General features: G+C 41.6%; 2 protein-coding genes across 2 annotated transcripts in view; both read right to left on the minus strand.

Annotated features, from left to right (window-relative positions):
• MACF1 (microtubule actin crosslinking factor 1) overlaps nt 1-22,279 on the minus strand; it is a 325,960-nt gene that overhangs the window by 166,498 nt on the left and 137,183 nt on the right. Inside the window, exons 6-10 of the mRNA XM_080800760.1 lie at nt 1,913-2,079; nt 1,018-1,130; nt 811-917; nt 277-396; nt 30-125 (exon numbers count right to left, since the gene is read on the minus strand). Coding sequence (XP_080656886.1) covers nt 30-125; nt 277-396; nt 811-917; nt 1,018-1,130; nt 1,913-2,079 — 603 coding nt within the window. The remainder of the gene's footprint in view (nt 1-29; nt 126-276; nt 397-810; nt 918-1,017; nt 1,131-1,912; nt 2,080-22,279) is intronic.
• LOC308340739 (uncharacterized protein) lies at nt 13,501-14,550 on the minus strand (the record flags this gene model as incomplete). Its single annotated transcript, XM_080800066.1, has 1 exon — nt 13,501-14,550. The coding sequence occupies one exon, from the start codon at nt 14,548-14,550 to the stop codon at nt 13,501-13,503; it is 1,050 nt and encodes a 349-aa protein (XP_080656192.1).

Genomic DNA, 22,279 nt, shown 5'->3' on the forward strand with positions numbered 1-22,279 from the left:
AAGAATCTGCAAAGGATAAGCTTCCTTACCTCTAATAATTTATATAACTCCTCAATTCTTCCTTTTTCTCTCTCCTTGGCCAGAATTTCTGTTTCTTTGAAGTGTATATATTGGTTATAAAGTGCCTACAAAATTAACCTTTGGTAAATGAATGGACAGGTATAAGCAACCTGACCCACCTTTTATCCCACCTCACCCAGGAGCCAGTAGCAACATGCTCTGAGACTTAATCCCAGGAACGAATTTATAAAAAACAACTTAAGTCCATGACTTTACCTTTAGTTCTACAGGGTTCTGGGGGAAAGATTTATCTGACATCAGTATTGTATGCTGTTTGATCCAGGGAATGAGGGAGTCCACTCGGCTTTGGTATTCTTGCCACCTGGAGTCTACTTCCTATTGCCAAAAGGTAGATATCACACACCTTCTGATTAGCGGTACACAAAACAAGCACAGGAAACAGTAGCTTAGGCCACCCCAAACCACATAAAATCCCCTTCCTCTAACTGCCTCCACGGCTACTCAGCCTAATGCTTCGAGTCCCAGTTTCAGAGCTCCTCAAGGGCTCTCAAGAGGGGATTCAATTTCCTGACACTAGAATAGTCTATGCTGGATGCTACAAAATTAGCAGCATCTGGATTCGTTCCCAGAGATCAAAGACAAAGACCACGTGTGAAGAGGATGTGGATTCACTTTGCTCTGTATAAACGTCCTATGCATACAGTGAGTGCTGGAGAAATAAGGTCTAATCAGTACATTCCACCCAAACATATCGAAGTCAGAAGGTATTTTGGGAAAATGTTCTTGTACCGTAGCACTGATCCCTTCTCCACCCTCAGGGACTTTAGGGAAGGCATCATAGATTGAAGACACGTAAGTGATCACAGACTTTTCATCTGGAGATGGCACATCCACGTCTGAGAGAGAAAGGATAAGAAATTTCTCAGTCAGTACCAATGCAACTGCCAGGAGGACAATTAATATAAAGCAAACATACTCAACTCTGGCCAGTCTCACCTTCGGCATCCAGCAAGCGGGTAACCCCCAGTCTTTCTGCTACTTCAAAAGCCTGCTCCAAGTTCTCACGGTTACTTTGGATTTGTACCCTCTCCATATCCACCAGATCAGGTCTGTAAGAGTTCACCAAGGCACATGAAAGGCCACCATCTACACACCACATATGAGTTCACACTAAGTAAACCTCTTATAAGTACCTGGAGCTGGAATATGCTGATTGCATTAGAGAGAAAGCAAGAGGTTTAGAAAGGTGCTCATCGCATTTTCAAGTACATGCCAGGAGCCCAGTGCTCGCTCATTCTAAACACACACAGCAGGCAGGCCGGATTTCAGGGGAAAGGTATCATAAACTAGTAGAGTAAAAACTGGGATGTGTTTCTGACCACTAAGAATGCAGTAATTTTGATTTTTGTCAGCAAAATTCCTATCTTCCTGACTCCTCTCACCCCAGCCACCTGTTGTTCCTCATCCACTCTAAGCAAGGCCCCACTTTAAGGCCTCTGCACTTGCTGCTTCCTCCCAGTGCATCACTCTGACCCTGGAAGGCCTGCATGGCTCACTTCTTTACAGCTCTGCTCCAGCACCCTCAACAGAAAGGCATCTCCAGCGACCCTGTCCAAAACAACACACCCCATCCCTCTCTGCCTGTCCATGTGCTTACCAACATATAACATCAGGTGTTTGTCACCTAATAACAAATAAGCTCTATGAAAGCAAGAGCTGTTGTTATTTGTACCCAGTGCCTAGAATAGTAGGAGTTCAACACATATTCCTTTTTTAAATAAGTAAAACGAACCAGAGTCTTGAGTTTTGGTTGAGAGGAAAAGCGACATTATAACTTATTACAAAAAGATGGGCAGCTCCTCCAGGCACAGGGGAATTCTACTGCATTTACCTGTACCGGTGAATAAGTGCATTGAACATCTTCCCATCACTCCAGCAGGAGGAAAAATTGGTACATTTAATTCCTGTGTAACCAGCTGTCACCTTCTGGGTCCACAAGAGCAGCTTCTCCTTGGCTGACATGTCCCCTGACTCTCCACTAATGTAGATGTCAGAGATCTGCCAAAAGATGGGACACAGAGTACTTCAGTATAAATAAGATGAAGCCTTCTAGCCTTCTCTTCTTCATGCATATGAAGGAGATCCAAGGCGGGCAGAACTTCGGACAACAACTCCAACATAGATTCATTCTCTTTCGTAGTCAAAGCAATGCAAATTAAAACCACAGAGCTCATTTTTCACCTACCAACCGGGGTAAGTTTTTTCTAATGATACTATCAGTACTGGAGAGAATACCTAACATGGGTTCTCACACACCACACTGCTGAGAGTGCACGTGACCTAACTCCTGCAGATGTCAGTTTTGAATCAAGTCTTAAAACACATATACACTTGACAGGAAACCATCAGAGATACATGCAAAAAAGGTTTATACAAGAATGCTTGTCAAAATATGATAAACATTATAGCAAAAATTACAGAGCTTCAACTCTAATGAGGGATTGATTGATTACAAAGTAAGGGTATATATACATGGTAGAATTCTCTGTAGGACTTAAAAAGGTATGCTTTAACCAGTCTTAATGACATTGGAAAATGATCACCATACTTTATGAAAAGAAAAAGAATACAAAGTAATATATAATAATAGTGGTTTTGTGTAAAAGATATATTGAATACCTAAGAATATAGTCATATGTCCAGATATATATAGGTATACACAAGGTATGTGATAAATGCATATGTGTACATGAGAGTAAATAAGGTGAAATATAGGAGAGAAAGACACCAAACTAGTCATCACAGGTATCTCTAAGTGGTAGCATTAGAGGTGATATTTCTATTTTCCAAACTTTTTATGTCATATGCATTTTTATAAGAAAATAAACAGTTGGGGGCGCCTGGGTGGCTCAGTGGGTTAAAACCTCTGCCTTCGGCTCAGGTCGTGATCCCAGGGTCTTGGGATCGAGCCCCACATTGGGCTCTCTGAGCAGCAAGGAGCCTGTTTCCTCCTCTCTCTCTGCCTCCCTCTCTGCCTACTTGTGATCTCTGTCTGTCAAATAAATAAATAAAATCTTAAAAAAAGAAAAAGAAAAAGAAAATAGTTATTTTATGAAACCCCTCAAATCTAGCACAGGAACTACTTTAGAGAGAGGACGGTGTGAGAGAGAAGTGCATGCCTTTGGTTCCACACAGACCTGGGCTTGAATCTCAATTTCACCAACTGTAAGCTGGACCTCAGTCATAACATCTGTAAAGTGGGAATACTACCTACTACCTTTTCTCGGGATTGCTGTAATAACCAACAAGATTGTAAGTAAATCACCTAGTCCAAACATAGGCCTACGTGCAACAGAGTTCCATTCACTCTTCCTCATATGGAAGATGGTCTTCCTTTAATTCTTACTTCTATATAACTTTAAATGTTATCTTCAATTACTGGGTTTTATTTCATACATTTGATCTTATCTCCCCTAGACTACAGGTTTCCTGAGGAGCCAGTCCCATATCTTAATAATCAGAATGATCTAAAATTCAAGAACAGCCCCTACGAGAGAGAGCTTGTCAAAGTGGCATGTTCAAGAAGTTGGGATTCTGTGGAAGAAATAACTTCCAACTCAGAAACTCAGTGACTACAGAGCTTCCATGCATCACCTACTACCTAGTGCTGTGCTGGTCACCTGCTGGCTACTTAACATGTTTAATTAATAATCACTTAGTCTAAAAAGAAAACAATAGACAAATGTAAAAAACTAAAATAAACAAACATATTCTGGGGTAAGACCAACCTAGAATTCTGAGACGCACTATTTTTTTGACAGCAAACTTACTTATCAGTAAATTCAAAACAGCGTGTAGGATAACCAAACAAGTCTGAGCTGATATCAACAATGGTTGTCTCTCCTGGAGTGGGACTATGGGTAAGTTTCTTTTTACTTTTCTTTTCTTCAGACTTTAAAAAATGAACACATTTTACTCTTACAATGAAAGCTACAAAATAACCTTTAACAATAAGAAAAAGAATAAGCCACTGAGTCAGAGAGACATGCATCTGAGATGAGGTACTTACCAGGAATGTAAACTCAGGCAAATAAATTATCTACGCTTCTTGCACCCCATCTTCCCCATATTTAAAACAGAATAATAACTTTCTCTAGGGTCATTATAAGGAGAAAATAAAGTGATGTAGGTAATGTGCCTAGGGAATGAACATTTCCTTTCTGTCATAGTAAAACAGCATGCTGGGATGCCTGGATGGCTCAGTTGGTTAAGCATCTACCTTCGGCTCAGGTCATGATTCCAGGGTCCTGGGATTGAGCCTCATATCAGGCTACCTGTTCAGCAGGGAGCCTGCTTCTCCCTCTCCCATTCCATCTGCTTCTGCTCCCCCTCTGCCCCATCAAATAAATAAATAAAATGTTAAAAAAAAAAAACCACACAAAACTGTATGCCCAGCACAATTCTGGGGCTGGGTGTTTTGGGCAGGGAAGGCACAGGCATGTCAGTAGAACACCTGTCTCTCAGCTATCTTCATCAGGTGCAGCACTGTGAAAGGAGTAGCTCCCTGGTGGTCAGTACAAGGGCCAATCAACAATAAGGCACTTCCAAGTCTCTGCATAGAATTTACAAACTCAACTCCTGGCAGATAAGACTAAGTATCTGGTGAAGGTATTCTAAATTCAGAAAAACATAGGGTCAGGAACTTTAACACTCCACTAAGTACACAGAAAGCTGAAGACTACTAAACAGTACTAAGGTGTCTGAAGAAAGACTATAGAAACACAAGAGTATGAGTAGCCTGCATGGAGTCTAGAAAAGGGAATCAATACGTGTTGCCTCCAAGACTGTGATGGCAAAATGGTGGCATAACCAGTAGATTCCAGGATTCTCGTCCCCTTGACAGATGCATTTCTACAGGAGAAATCAGGCTGCCAAACTTTGATGATGCCAGTTAGTAAGATCACCCTACAAATCTATCCTCTCCACCCACCATCTCATTGCTTTGACTCCATGTTCACCTGACAATCTTCAGATTAGTATTTGCTCACGATACAGATTTCCTAAAGCAACAAAATGCACTGAGTGGTCAGTTCGAATACTGTACCACTTGGAGGTTATAACTCATATGTAAATTAATTTATTTATATCAGTTAATCTCTAGCAAGTATGACCACTGTGAGTTAATCCCTTAACACTTAGTCAACTCCAAGTATGCTGTGAAAAAAAAAAATGTACAGAGTTGCAAAGCGGAGAGCCCAACCATGGACCCAGTATCCAAGTCATCATCCTGTGACTCCGGATGAAATCCAGTCCTTCCCCAGGACCAATTCTATTCCAGTTCTCCTTAACAACACTTCAAGATGCTCATGTCAGTGGCTAGATACCACCCACCACCGACAGATCCCACTGCTTCCACGGTAGCTGCCTCACACACATATGAAGACAAAAACACTGTCAGGAACAGGATATGCTGAAGTGAAAAGGGATAGAATCCGAATAAACAAGAGGAAATCTGAGTATTTGGGTTCTTTATTTTAAAAAAATTCCACTTAATTAGCTGGCATTGTATGTCCAATACAACTACAGTCAATCTCTGGTGTATCCTATCTGCCAATCACAGTTATCTTGTATATCACACTGAAAATAGTTCAATGAACAGCTTTCCTTCAGATTTTCCACACGGCTATAATGAGACAGGGAAATGGCTGGATCCCTCAGGGAAAGGAAAAATGCCCTGTTTGGATTAGGGCCCTTCCTAGCCTGTGAACTGGATGAGAAAAATGGGATTATCATCACAACCATCTCAGTAATTAAGTTGGGTTTTTGCTCACCTCTTCATGGAATGCTCACATGTGATGTGCATAGTGCTGTCCTTGGGCCTGTGGAGAAGCTTTTACCTTAATCTCCCAAATGCAGAAACCCAGCTTCCATGTCAGGGAGCTTTCTCCCTCATCTGGATTTACTTTTCTTTTCTTTCCTTTTCTTTTCATTTCATTTCATTTTAAAGATTTATTTATTTATTTTAGAGAGAAAGAGTGAGCGAGCACGAGCAAGCAAGAAGAGGGGCAGAGAGATTCTTCAGCAGACTCCGCACCAAGTGTGGAGCCCAACACAGGGCTCAATTTCATAACCTGAGACCATGACCTGAGACGAAACCAATAGTCACAAACCCAACTGACCGCACCATCCAGGTGTCCTATCTCATCTGGATTTTTAAAAAGAAGCCACCTGGAAAGGAGGACAGCTTCAACACCATCCCAGAGACTATGCAGGTCTACCTGAATTCTCTTTCAAACCACACTATCCAAGTCTTGATTAATTCCTTCTCTGAAGTGTATCTAAAAATTTAATGTGTTCCTAATAATTCAGTAAGTATTTACTGAACATCTCGTCTATGCTTAACATTCCAGGCACCATGGAGAAGAACAAAAAAAAGTCAAACACCATTTAGTCATTCTGTTATTTCTTTGACAACCACTCTATTCTAGGAGCTGTGGTTAAGTTCTTGGTATCTCAAGATAAAAAAGTTAAACACTGGGGCGCCTGGCTGGCTCAGTTGGTAGAGCATGGAACTCTTGATCTCAGGGTTGTGATCAAGTTCAAGCCCCACACTGGCAATAGAGATTACTTAAAAATAAAATCTAAAAAAAAAAACCAAAAAACAAAAAACAAAGTCAAACACTAATTATTCATTCTGCTGTTTCTTGACAATCACTGTATTCCAGGAGCTGTGTTTAAGTTCTTGGTATCTCAAGACAAAAGCACAAACTCAGGCCTCAAGTGCAAGCAGTTTAACAATATGACACACAGAGGGGACCGATGCTGTGACAGAGGTAAACAAGTAACCCAAACTAGCAATGCCAACGTGAGATGACATTTATGTTGAGATGGCATTTATGCTGAGTTTCAAGATATAAGTAGAAGTTAGCCAAGTGAAAAGAGGGAAATAAAAAAACAGACATGCTTGCCTTGAAAAAACTAGGTGATTTTTGCCCTATCTGGCTAAAATAAGACTATCCCAAATATAAGGCCCGCCCCAATTTTTCCAAATGATAACAGATGGATGGAAGAGAGGAATGGAAAAGGGAAGCATTGTGGTCCTCTTGAATATATAAACTTTTAGAAATGTATTTACATAGATAAACACATATATAAATTAAGCAGTATATCCAATGCATTAGTTTAGAATTAATGCCACTTGCTTTGATGAGCACCAGGCATTGTATGGAAGTCAACATCACTGTGGAAGTCAACATCACTGTGGAAGTCAACATCACTACAGAAGTCATCACTTCCAATGACTTCCGATCACCACACCCAAAACTAATTATGACATTGCATGATAACTAACTGGAATTTAAATAACAACTGTTTAAAAAATTTGAATTAATACATTTTCTACTTTTACATTTCATAAAACCACGTTATTCAAACTCTTTGCATGCATCTTTGGCATCAATGCCTTTTTCATCAGTAAAGCTACTTTGAAAAAATAGTAAAGCTTTTTGAATATTCTAGAAAACATCATCTATACTTCTTATTAAGATTTCTGAGACACAATAGCACTTTTCTGGATCCATGGTGTCACTGGAAATTTTATCCCCCACCACTGGAATCCAGTTGCATAACACTGAGCTAGGTTTTTCCCCCATTCATTCATTCTATTGGTATTTATTTACGGTTCCCATAATGTGAACACTTGCTGTGTGTTTTTTTAAGAGATGTAAATGATTTTTTTAGGTTTTTAATGTAATTAAGACTTATACACAATACATTCAATGCTTCAAATTAGGATGTTTATATCCTCACAAACAATATAACTAAAACTTTCTTAGGTTTTTTGTTTAACCAGTTATGTGGGTTGCCATCAGCTGAACTAGCAGATGGCGACACTAATCCATTCATCCTTTTTCATGAACTGAGTAATTTCACTGGGAGCCCAATAACAAGAAAAACTTTATAAAAAGTCAAATACAAAGAGAACCCCTCTTTTCTGAAGGCTAGTTTCTGGAGGGAAATAAAAAATCTTACCTTGCATGTACCATATATGGTAGGTCATAAGAAAGAGTTATGCTGAAGGCCCCAAAGAAGCAACCATAACAGAGTAACTAGTAATATCCAGTAGAGGATCTCAGCAGATGAAAAGTTAGTAAGAGTTAGAGTGGTAAAAAAAAAAATCACACTTTAACAAGTATGATTTAAACTTACCCTTGAAGGATGTTCTAGAATAGACAAAGAGAAAGAAGAAAAGAATTCTAGGTAGAAAGTGAATGCAAACAAAGACTGGAAGTTGAAATAAGTTGAAACTGGAATAGATGGTTGAGGGGTTGACCCATTAGGATAGGTAGGTTCAAAGGGAAAGTTGACACAGGAGAGAAGTTTAGATAGATCACTGAGAGTTGGAAGGCTAGGATGCGGAGTTTGAACTTTGTTAAGTCTATGTATAAGTCTCAGGGAATGGGACTAGATATAGTGAGCAAAGAGAGACTCGATTCTCATGTCCTGAAGTTTCTAGCTGACCTCATCCCATGACACAGACAGCATCAGACTGAAAACTTACATCCAAAGAGCAGGTGAGGGGAGATGCCATTGTTCATAACAAATGCCTGGCTAGTTAGAGGGCCCTAAAAGCAGCTGTGTTTATTACCGACATCTGAGTTGGGTAACAGTCAAGGGGTGCTCCTTTCAGCATTCAAATTCAGAATCTTGGAGGGCTGTCTAGGGAATATGATTAGAATGGAAACCCTAGGTCATAAAATATGGGCATCCTTCAATTCTACTAACTTTTGGTAAACAGCTCTCTGAATACCAGTTCTACTTGGAATATCACTTCCATACACAGGGTGTGAAGAGATCTTCCATCACTCTACACCCACATCTGCACTTGGGATTTTCAGGCTTTTTATTTTCTGATGGTTATAAAATGCTAACTTGTTTTGATATTTATATCATTGACTACTAGCAAGAAAGGCATGTGTATGAGGCATTTGGGCTTCCTTTTTTGTGAATTGCTTATTCCTGGGTTTCCCCCTTATTTTTCTAAAAGGTGTTTACCTTTTTTTTATTTGGTAGGAGTTCTTTAAATATTAATACTAAATAATACTAGCATTTATTGTGCTAACTTCTAAAATTCCCACAACTCTACAAAGTGTATACTACTCTTATCCTCAATTTACATTTGAGGAAATTATATCACAGAGAAGTAACTTGCCCCAAGGTACACTGCTGGTAAATAGTAAAGAAGGAATTCAAACTCTGCCTATCTGGCTCCACGCTCTCTCTCTCTCTCTCTCTTTTTTAATTAATTAATTAATTAACTTAAGATTTTATTTATTTATTTATTTGACAGACAGATAGCACAAGTAGGCAGAGTGGCAGGCAGAGGGAGAGGGAGAAGCAGGCTCTCCACTGAGCAGGGAGCCCGATGCGGGGTTCGATCCCAGGATCCTGGGATCATGACCTGAGCCGAAGGCAGCCACTCAACTGACTGAGCCACCTAGATGCCCCGCTTTAAAAAAAAAAAAAAAAAAAAAAAGATTTATTGATTTATTTGTCAGAGAGAAAGCACAAGCATGGGGAGTGACAGGAAGAGGGAGAAGCAGGCTCCCCACTGAGCAAGGATCCTGATGTGGAACTCGATCCCAGGACCCTGGGATCACGACCTGAGCTGAAGGCAGACACTCAACCAACCTGAAGGACACTCAGGTATCACTGGCTCCACATTCTTAACTGCCTTACTTATACTACAGTTCACAGATTCTGAATATTAATCCTTTTCCAGAATATGCATTATACAGTTAATTGCCACTATTTTTCTTTCCATTTGAAATGGAAAATTGCAAATACATGCAAAAAGAAACCAAATACTATAATGAACTCCTAGGTACCCATCACCCAGTTTCAAACATTTCAACTCATAGCTAATCTTGTTTCATCTGCACTCCACCCACTTCACCCTCCCCTGTTATTATGAAGCAAACCCACACACATGGCATTTCTTCCATAAACACTTTAGAAAGCATCTTTGAAACATGAGGACTGGTTTTGGGTTTTTTTTTAATATTTTAAGTACTCTCTACACCCAATATGGGGCTCAAACTTAGAACCCCGAGACCAAGAGCTGCATCCTCTACTAACTGAGCAAGACAGGCACCCCAATAAGAAAGGCTTTTTTTTTTTTTAATTTAAATTTTTAAGTAATCTCTATACCTAACATGAGACTTAAACTTACAACCCTGAGATGAGGAGTCACATGCTCTACTGACCAAGCCAGCCAGGCATCCCTAAATCACGAGGAGTCTTTTTAACATAACCATATCACTATGTTATACCTAAAAATTCATGATGATTCTTCAGTAGTAATTTTTTGAAAAACAAAAGAGTTCTTTCTTAAAGCTCTAGCTTTGACTTTAACTGCTACATCCATCTAATAGGATCATCTGGTTAATTTTGCTTTGTTCTTGCAATACAAAGCCAATATTAGTAAAACAACTCCCTATAATTAAAGAGGAGAAATGGGGAAGGGATACTTGTAAACTGAAAAGGCTGAGCTCAGAAAATAATATACCAACCAATTTCCTTCTCATCACTTCTAGCCCCCACTGTTATCTTACTATTCACTGTAAGGACTCTAAGGTTTCGTGGTGAGGACACTGGTACACAGCCAGATTCTTCATTCGACAGAACCTGCCTACGGTGTGGACAGGAGACTGGCATGGGAGCCAAGCCAGGGAGGGGGAAGGGGTTTTCAGTAATTTTCCTTGTTCCAGTAAGCCAGGTATTATGGATATTGATGGCAGCTGGGGGGAGGGAGTCCTCCTGAGAGGTCTGTGCCTGATACTCCCACCCAGCTCCAAATCCTAGTCCACTTATTCTGAAAACCATTTTTGTTAGCTGGTCCCTGTCATCCTATTTCTGCGTTAACTCTTTCCTGACAAGGGACGTATCAACTATCAGAGGTGAACAGCAAAGTAGACCTTTGTTTTCTCCTATCTAAACCCCACACTCAGCAAGAATCAGTTTCCATTTCTCACTATCCTGAAAAGAAACAAAACCCACTGGGAAGTTTATCCAGCCACGGCCTAGTCCCATGCCCATCAATATGACGTGGGCGGATCAACAGGAGAGACGACACAGCCTGAGTTATGCCAACAGACAGCACTCTGGAACTTGAATTGCTTCCCGAGGAGGGTTACTACTGACATATTAAAAGCAAAACAAGCACCAAAAAGCAAACCAAAAAATCAACTCTGTGGAGGTGCCAGCTGTCTCCTCTTAGGAAAGAGCTGGAGTGTGACCAGCAGCTGCTCTTCTGACTCCTGTGTCTTCCCAGGGCTCTCACACTCCACAGAGGGACGGTCACTCCTGTCAGATGCTCTTGCCTGGAGTCTCAACCCACGTTTTACAGGAGGCTTGCGGGGTCAGAGCACACCGCCTCTGTCTCCTTGGCTGCCGCTGTCCTTGAGGCCTGGGAACAGCCTGCTGGTAAGGGAGCAGCTCCTTTAAGACAGCTCCTGTTGGAACCAGTGAGGGTTTCAGGACTCTTGGCCTAAAGGACCTTCATTCTGAAGGGACCTCACACTTATCTTGAGAGGTTACTTCCCATCTGTGATATAGGATAGTCAAAGTCTGTGGTCCCTGCTTCACATGATGGACATGGAGCCTCAGAAATGTATCAGCCTTCTGAGCTGACAGTCACTGAGGTTTTCAGACTGGGCTCTTACTGACTGGTCTGGTTGTGTCTGCTCTGAAAGGGTAGAAGGAATGGGATGACCAGAAAATACCACACACCAATTTGACTCATACTACACAGCCAAAGAATCATGCTGCTGTCAATACTGTTGAACCACAGATCATGGTCCAAAGGGTTTCTCCCACCAGTCTTCTCCCTGAGACTACACAGGGCTGTTCAGACACTTCCCTTCTCAGTGTGGAGATCCCAGACTAAAGTGCCATGGTCACCTATGGTCCATTATCTAGAACTGATTTCCATTAGGAGTTCCTTAAAATTTGACACTCCAAACTTTCTGACAATCTCACACTCAATCATAAGCATGTTTCCTAAAACATTACGGTGCCTCCAAACTTCTACTTTAATGCCAATGGTATCAAAAGAACAATCAGTTCAGCAAAGCTGCTCTGTATCTATTCCAAAGACGAGAGCTCAAATACTCTCACACTCCACCCCACCAGCCTCTACCTTCTTCCTCTCCAACTTCTCTCTCCCTTCCTCCCCTCACAACACACATTCTCTACCTATGGAGGCCTCTTGCCCAACCATATATAATAATTATTTTCAATGGCCACCTTTCCCTCTACCTGTTGGGAGTTTCTAAACTCTGTAATAACAAAGGGCGCCGACATGAGCCTATCCGTGGAGCAAATTCATCCCCAAAGAGGACATTTTAAGCACTGATCAAGCACAAGAGACTGTGTCTGCTCAGCCTCATGCTGTCAGGTGGTAAGCAGGGCACCGTACACAAGCTACATCCCCGCTCTGCAGACACCAGGGCAGCTGGCCACAGGTAGCAGGGAAAATGCCCTACTTCATCTCCCACCTTTTGCTGCTCTCGTTTCTTAAAGTTTTTATTTCATCTGCTGCAGAAGCTGACATGCCAACAAAAGTTCTTCAATCAACAAATTATAACTTCAGTCACCCATACAATTACACACTTAAATGGCAGACCCTAGGCTGGGTCCTCTCCCCCCACCTCAGCCTCCAGATCTCTTGAATGCCTACCTGCTCCTTGACCCTAAAAGCATTCACAGCACACTCCACCAACACCACAGCCACCTACACCTCAATATATACCTCACAAACAAAATCTTGTTAAAGCCATAAACAAGTCCAATCAGAACACAAACTTTTTCAGCCTTGAACCTTCAAACTACCCTAACCCCCCTCTCTGGATTACTCTTCAGGTAATTCTGTGTGCCTCTTCTCTAATGTTGGAGTTAGGAACCAAAGGAGCATCAGCCCTCTCCACCTGTGTGAATATTGGATGGGTGTTGTCATCAGCAGTGTCCCCACAGGAGCACGATTACATCAGCTCGTAAGAACATCACTCTCCAGGGAAGAACAATCCTGCCGGTAAGAACTGCCTCACCCCGAAACCTTCAGCACTCTCCACGCCTTCCACACTCGCTTAGGAGATGCAGCCAGGCCTCCTCTCATCCTTTCCACTACATCACAACTTCCTGCACCAGGGAAGCTGATAAACAGACCTGCCTGAGAAAGTTAAGTGCCGTTGAAAGATAACCCCGCCAGATAGCTCAAGCAATTATGCTGTGTGGTTACTCTGAATCAGGGATTCCCCAGAGACAACAAAAGACTTGGTTTCAAGCATCAAGGGGCAGACCTGAAATAGACTCCGTTTGCCAAACCCAGTCACTAACTCTTGGTACACGGCACAGGTAAGCTTGAGAAGAAGCACCAAGATCCTCACTGTTTAGCACACTCCACTTTAATAAGTTTGAGGGTCAGAAATCCAAACATAGCCCACCAACCTCCTCCAGACCCCACAATGGGGTGTGACTTGCCTCCAAAGAAAGGGTGCCATCCTCTTCCGAGAAGGATGTGGAGCTCTTTTCAGGTTCTGTTTCTCTAGGTCGGAGGCCACGTAAATGTGGCCCATCACTGCCATAGCCAGAGGAGGAGGGCAAAATGCTCAGAGTCCTACCGCTGATGGATAAATCACTCTGAGAAGTAGGCAGTCTGGGACCCTGGGGGGGCACTCGACCCACAACAGGGATTTCTGTGCGTCTGTGGCCTCTCGACTGGTCCAGGGGGGAAGAAGGGACAGAAGGTTCTGCAATCCAGGAACCTGTGTGAGGGGCACTGCAGAGAGCTGCGGTTCCTGACCCTGCACGCCAGCCCTCTGAAAGGTGGTCTGGAGTCTTTGAGACGGCGGGGTGGTCTGTCCTGGGGAAAGTGCTGCTCTGAAGTCCAAGCGGAGTCCCTCCTTTCCCCACTGCAGTCTCTCCTTGCAAAGGCAGCAGCACAGCCCGGCTGCTGCAGGATGCTGTCCTAGGAAATTCCACCAGTTGGCTCACTGACTTCTCACAGTTCCTTTCCACTGGGTTATCAAGCAGGTGAGCGATAACAGTCATCCCCTCTTCCAGGGAATCCCAGACCCCTCTGGCAACTGATGACTCATTCTTCAACAAAAGGTGAGCAGTCTGGATCTCCCCCTGGAATCTCTCCTTCACCTGCACGATCATGCCCTGATCGCCCACCCCTGAGTTGGGGGCTGAGTTCCGAGGCAGCGAAATGTCTGCAGGGGGATGCTCTACCCCTCCCGCTCCTTCTTCCTTTTGGAGACTCACTGTTAACTTCGGTTGGGTTTCCGTCTCTTCAATGACTCTGGTTGCTTCCAATGGTTCTTCCTCATGAGATACCTCTGGAGTAGGGGTTTTCTTCCCCCTCCACTTCCTTTTAAACCGAACCCTTTTCTTAGGAGATAGGGGAGCCTTCTCAGGAATAGCTAGTGAATCTTTCGGCTCCTTAACACAGCCCAGTGAATTTCCCATCGCCTTCCTCTCCTAATCTCATCAAAAATGCAGCTAAGCCGGTCCTGGTATCCCAGAGAAATCCCAACGTTGGCTTCATCGGATTTGATGCACATTTAAAAACATGCACTATGCCGGCAATCCCTCCAATTCTTTCTCCCTCCCTCCCCGCCTCTCTGTCTCTCCCAGCCGCTGCCGATTCAGACAGCCATCTTACAGGCTCAGAGCTGCAACAAGACAAATTCAAAGCATCTCACTGCAGTTCAGAAATCACTTGACCTAAAAGCAGACAGAAACCGGATTGGCTGCAGCTTCCTCTCTCCAAATATGAGGTAATTGGAGCACTGCCCTCAGAAACACAAACAGAAAGCAAAAAGGAGCTAGAAACCAGGGGAGGGGAAAACCTACGGAGGGTGAGGAGGAGGGGGTGGGATGTAAGAGTAAAGGGAAAAGGGAAGGGAAACAAGAGAGGCCATGGAAGAAGGTAACGTGAAGGAAGGAGGAGGAGGAGGAAGAGGGGAAAGCAAACCAGCCTGCTGCTACCAACCAGGCAGGGAAGGGCCAAGAAGAACCAGGGCTGGGGATGCTGCCATTATCACTGCCCCCAGCCTCTGAAAGGAAAGAGATTCCAATTGCTGTGCCAGGATGTCCAAAAGAAAACATCAAGCAATGTACATATCTGTTCAAATTTTTCAAGTCAGAAATAATAAAATTATTTTAAACAAAGTATAACCTGACGAGAGACCCGAGCCTACTCCTCACAGTTACGACACACAAGGCTTTAAAGATCTAGCCTCCTACAGCATTTATTTCCCTCCTCTTTGCCTTGCCCGAGAGAAAGAGAGCACAGATCTGTTAATTCTGTTAGCCAATGACACAGAGGAGACACTCCGAAATCAGTTTGGAGTACTGTGTTAGGAAGCCCCATAAAAAAGGATACAGCTTCCCAATAAAACAGAGATGCCCCGCCTCTGCTGAACAATAGTTGACACACCATTCGCCAGTCCTGCTGATGCCGCCAGCTAACACTTCCTTCAGCATTTGTTATGTGCCAGGCACTGTGCTAAGCTATGAACTACCTCATTTCATTCTGTCACTAACCATACGAGGTCAAAATCACTATCCTACAGGTAAAGACAGAGGTTTAAGAAAGTTGATTAATTTGCTCAGGGCTACACAGCCAGTAAGTGGCAAAAGCTAGTATGTGAACTCCTATTTAAGACTTTTCATTTCAACCCCATGTTATAACTGCGGCACAGATGAGTCTGTCCTCAATTAAGTAAAACAGGAAAATACCCAATGTTCTGAATTGTCAGCTAGACTCACATGGGTCCAGGGCTCAGACAGATAACACTGGCTATTGGGAGTAAGAGAGGAAGTTGATAAAATGAGGCCCAGATGGTTTTTACTCAAGTTGCAGTAGGGTAGGAAGTCTGAATTAAAGTTTTAAAAGTTGGATTCAAAAGCACCCTGTTACATCAGTGGGATTCGCCCACCCCAATTTTTAGTGTCTGACAGATGAGACAACATCATAACCCAAGGGGCTGTGGATGGAGTGGGAAAAGGTTGTATGTGTTTCTTCCCTACTACCACTGTTTATTCTATATCCAAAGCACCCACACCACACGGCAGAGGGAAATGGCCTGCCTGGCTCTATGTGAGCCCTACCCAATCTCTCCTGGAGTCCTGAAAAATGCCCTCCAAATAAGGAAAGCAGTGAGACACCCTAAAGCAATAGCTCCTACATGACTGCTCCTGAGACCCTGCACCCGTCTGGCTCCACTGCGGTAGGTGTTTCTCCCCAAGCCTTTCCCTACAGCTGAGTGTGAAGTGGCAGCACCATCTCATGGTGATCATAAACGACAGCAAGAAACCAGATGAGGACACCAGCATGGGAGAGAAACTCAATCAGACTACAGGATACCATTGAATAACCAAAAATCCCTGACATTACAGTATAATTCTCTAGGCAGGCATCAGGCCTTCATTCCTCCAACAAAGAGGACTAGAACCATGGAACTTTCCAGATGCACACCCCAAGGCCCAAGCAAGAATAAAATTCATGAAATCCAAGCAAACCAAATTCCTGAAACTGATCCGCTCCGGGGCAAGAAAGGCAGCTGTTTAGTCCGATGGCTGCTGACAGAGAGGCCTGACAGAACCTAGCATATTTACTTCTAGGAGCCTTTTCTTTTTTAAACTTCTTGCATATGTTGGAAAAATTGGGCCTTCATTTTCTTCTGCTCCAGAGGAAAAACTGGCCTCAGGAAGGAGCAGAGCTTTCAGTAGAGTAGGCCTAGGTTCAAATTCCCAGCTCTAGGAACTTCATAGCTAAGTACTAACTTGCTAGGTGGTTCTGTTTCCTTTCCTGTAAAATGTGGATACTACCACCTGTGTAAGGGGGTGAACGAGGGCTGATGAAATAACCCCTATAAAGACATGCTGGGCTCAGTGACCGGCCAATAGTAAATCCTTTTGCTTCTCAATTGTAACTTAAGCCACAAGATAGGAGACACTGTACTATCACTACCACTAGGGTCCTAATATCCTCTCTTTCTTGACTAGGCTCGAAGAAAAGTAGATATATTCTAAGGTCCAAGTTGAAGGGCTTGTTTTTCTTTTTTCTTTTTTTAAGATTTCATTTTTAAGCAATCTGTACACCTAACGTGGGGCTCAAACTTACAACCCCAAGATCAAGAGTTACATGCTCCACAGACTGAGACAACCAGGGGTTCTGGGGGCTTGTTTTACTTCACAGGGGCTCTGCTTCCACTATTTCATTAACTAAGTTAACCCTGATCACCAAGACCTCTCCCTGGACCTTTTTCTCATCTCGCCTGAGCTCTGAGCACAGGGCCTGCTGCCTTCTGGGAAAGCAGTCCACTAGGGGGGACTAGGGCACAGACATTCTGCAGATCTTCTGCTTTGGCTTTGTCTAGTTAACTGTTTACTGCCCACAACTCTCCCATGGAGACAGCTGGAGTGAATGAGCTCATTCATTCATTCCACAAACATGAATGGTGCCTCATCTATATGACAAGTGCCATAAAGTACACAAAAATGTAAACCTCGCATCTACCAGCTAAAACCACTTTTTACCTTGACTCCCTGAACTTTTTTTTTTAATATTTCAGAGTGCTAGGCATATCCAGATATTTAATAAACATTTGAGAGTTGGAAAGCTAATTTTGTCACAGCCTGACTTTGAAGAACTTATCTTTTAGAAAAACTGTAAATCAGGTCTGGACAAAAACAAGAGACAAGAAATCCTATTATTAGGATCTGAAAGTGTAATCCACAAATGTCCGTTGGACTGCTTCCGCTGCTCATCTGAGCCAGCATTGGAAAATGGCCATCACAATCTACTTATCTGGTTTACCTACCCCATAGCTTCGAGAAGATGAAATACATAAAATATCCATTTACTTAACAAATATTTATTAAGTACATGTTCTAAGCCAGGCCAAGAAGAGGACAAAAGAGACAAAACCCATTGTTAACCTGGCATCCTACTGCAGAGATCCAGACAACACATAAACAAATGTTCAAACAGTAGTAGGTGTTATCCAACAAAAGACTGTGCATCACATGCTGATTCTGAGGGTAATTTGGCAAAATAAGGAAGTGTATAACCCAGCAATTCCAGGCCAGGTATCTATTCAAAAAACCCACTTCTAAACAAAACTAAACTAAACTAAAAACCAAAAACAAACAACAACTCACTTTCCTATTTGCATAAGGACACATGTACACAGATGTTCATTGTAGCAATGAATGCCTTCTTCATACTGGTAACTAACAGACTACAATAACAGCTGTGCCACACAGCTTCCTGGGGCTCCACTCACGGTATAGTCCACATAGATTAGTTAAAAGGAACAAATCAGGTCCTCTTTTATCAACACAATAAACCTCAAAAACAAAGTTTAGTTTAAAACAGAAAGGGTGTATAGAAGATAGGGTCTGTGTCAACTACAGAAACAGCACATACCATTTATGAATACCTCATCTGTCATAAAGGCACAGAAGCACATATGGGAGTGACCTACATCAACTTCATGATAGTATTTACCTGGGGTGTTAAACGGAGCAAGAAGGTTATATCAGAAATGTTTCATTAGCACCAATAATAGAGATTATAATGACCATTTCACTGATCCCCTAACATTTGATAGCTCTACTCTACATTTCTCTTTGGCTTTATATAGCTTTACATAGCTGTTCTCCTTGGCGAGAACAGCTAACAGATACTCAATAATAAAAGACTAGAAAACCGCAATAATACATAACTAGCAAGAGATACATCATACTCTCTTAAGCAAGACAAGAACAGTGGAGGCTCTGTGTAACTCTTTATCAGTCAACCAAAAGCTTTGTAAGCAGGGATTCCTTCCCTATGCTCTCAAACACTTAAATAATATAGACAAACACCTAGCCATCAAGAACAGCAAAGAGGGCGCCTGGGTGGCTCAGTCGTTAAGCGACTGCCTTCGGCTCAGCTCATGATACTGGGGTCCTGGGATCAAGCCCCACATGGGGCTCCCTGCTCAGCGGGAAGCCTGCTTCTCCCTCTCCCACTCCCCTTGCTTGTGTTCCCTCTCTTGCTGTGTCTCTCTGTCAAATAAATAAATAAAATATTTTTAAGAAAAACAAAAGAGTAAAGAAAAAGAATTTGTAGTCAGTTGGATTTGAGAAGATACCCTGGCAGCAGAGATGCCCTCTACGGAAAGACAAAATAGTTATTCGGCCATGCTGAAATAGTGAATACAGAAAAGCAGGTAGCCAATACGTGTGCAAAAGACAGACGAAACCAGAAGTACTTTATCTTCTAGTGAAACTGGTAACACGGCAGGAAACAGTGGGCTAAGCCAAAAGCTATGGAAATTATAAGGTCCGTTAATAATTTTAACAAGTTGCTACCAATAACTGTTAATTACTGAGTACATACTGTGCTCCATCTCCCAGCCTCATACCTCCCCAATTCTTTAAATCCCCATCAAGTTATTTTATGGTGCATCTCTTTTCATTTCCCTGAATTATTCAGTTGAACTTGGGCTGAGTCTGTGTCTAGTTCACTTTGTATCTCTCACAGACTCTACCTAGGACTTTGTTCACTGTTGGTCCTTAGGAAATGTTTGTGGAATTCAATTAAAGGATACGTTTTCCTGTAAACTAAAACCATAAGAAAATACCACTTTACAACCTACTGTGATGGTTATCATCCAAAGACAGACAATGACAAATCTTGACAAGCATATGGAGAAATAAGAGTCCTCACAGGTTGCTGACGGGAATGTAAAATGGTATAACCACTCTGGAAGACGGTTTGGCAGTTTCTTAAAAAGTTATGCATAAACTTACCACATAACCCAGTAATTTTCTTCCAAGGTATATATCCAAGGCGGGTAAAAACACATACATCCACATGAAGACTGGTACTCAAATATTCATATCAACATTATTTATAACAGCCAAAAAATGAAAACAACCCAAATGTCCATCAAGGGCTGAATAAACAAAATATATGTTGTATCTATACCACAGAAAAGTACTCAGCAATAAAAAGGAATAAAATACTGACACATGCGACAATGGAGATGAACTTCAGAAATTTAAGGCAAAGGGAAAGAGGCCAGACACAAAAGGATACATATGCCATGATCCCATTTATGTGAAATGTCCAGAACAGGCAAATCTATAGAGACCAAAAATAGATGAATGGTTGCCTGAGGCTGGGGAGGAGATGGAGGATGGTGGTATAAGTGGGCAGGAAGGGTCTTACTGGTATGATAAAAATGTTCTAACATTGGATTATGGTGATGGTTATATAACTCATAAAAATCATTGAATTGTATAATGGATATGGGTCAATTTTATGGTATGTAAATTATGCCTCAATAAAGTCATTTTAAAAAAAGAAAGTATTTTCCAAGATAAACAAACAATAGAATGGCAACCAAAAAATTATTTTAAAATTGTTAAGAAACTAAATGGAAGGGAAAGAAACAGGATGGAGAGGACAGGTGTGGAAGCTAGGCTTCTCTGAATATACCTCATGTTCACTTTTAAAACATCCCTTTGGAACAACACAGATGGTCTATATAATGTGAAATAAAACTGAAAGTGGGAAAAAGCAATCCCTAAAAATGCAGAAGCAAATAAAAACAAATGAACCTAATCGTGTATTGAATTAATGGTTTCACAAAAACAGATTATTTTTTTCAAATGACTTTAAAATATAATTTGTACATCCTTAGAGGATATACCCAAAGGACAAAGAAAACTGCAAAGAAATCACACACTTCTCAGTAATCATACTGTTAATCATATTGTTAATCATACAGTGTTAATAACACTGAGATTGTGGCTTTGGTTCAAATACATTACATTAATATATACATGTGATTGTACAGCACCTACGTGTATGTGTATGTACAGAAAAGGGAATAAGTAATATGTTATTGTTGTTAGAATCAAGATTTTCAGCATGAGGGAAAGAGATATAAAATCAAATAAGTTAAATAAAACTATAATTTTGAGGCACCTGCTTGGCTCAGTTGGAAGAGCATGTGACTCTTGATCTTGGAGTCATGAGTTCGAGCCCCACATGAGGTGTAAAGATTACTAAAAAATAAAAAAAGAAACTTAAAAAAAATCTATAATTTAAGTCTGAATGAGATATATCAGTATAAATTCATGATTTTTTAAAAGAGAAAAATACATTGGCTAGCTCCGTCCACAGAAAACTGACCAACCCAGTAGCATTCAGATTGTGGTCAGAATGAGAGTTCCTTAGAGAAATAGCTGATCAAGCCTGGGACAAGAAATACACAAAAAGAGTCTGGAACATCTCATCACAAGAAATAAAAGACATTATCAAAAAGGACCAAGGGAGTCATGCCAAAGGACTCAGAGTCAACTTTAGGAAGCTCTCATTGGTCAAAGATGAAGTAATTTGAGTATTAGGAAGAATGATAGTTGTATTTTATTGCAAAACATTTAAGTCTGCTAAAAACCTGTAAATCATAAGTGATACTAAGGGGGAATAAATGAAGAAGAAACAAACTTTGGAGAGTTTCTTTGGAAGTCCCCTTTTCTATAGGAGATACCTCTCAGGGTAACTGATGAAGTGAAATTCTTCTTTACAGAAGTACTCCAGCTAAATAACGAAGATGGAATGAAAGAACTTGAGTAGCACCATTCTGTAACTTCTAATGAAATAGTGGAACTTGGAATAATGATCAGTAGTTAGGTGAACAGCTAACTACTATTCAGTGAACAGCTCATAGGGAATGGGTGGATCAGGCTAATAACAGCTGAACCCATATGTGCCTTCTGATACGTAGCAATAAGCATACAACTCAACACCACCATCCTTGCCCTCCACACCACACGAAAAGGAACCTGAATGGGACTGAGCCTCTAGAGCTAAACCATCAGTTTATAGGCAATACAACAGAGGAATGGAGGTTACTGTTTTAAAAGACATCCCAGAGATCCTATCAGCATCTTTATAAAACTTAAAGGACAAAACACCTGATTTCCTCAATGAATTGCAAGGTTGCGGAGGGGGTGGGGAATTTAATGCAATAAATAGATTTTGCTGGGATTCTGATTCAAACAAACCAACTGTTTTTTTAATGAGGTAACTGGGGAAATTGGCACACTAATCAAATACTGACAATTTTAAGAAATTATTGAGTCTTAGAGTGTTATAATAGTTTGATTAAATTAAGAATCTTTATCTTGG

Source organism: Martes martes (assembly GCF_963455335.1).
Source record: "Martes martes genome assembly, chromosome: 4".
NCBI lineage: Eukaryota > Metazoa > Chordata > Mammalia > Carnivora > Mustelidae > Martes > Martes martes.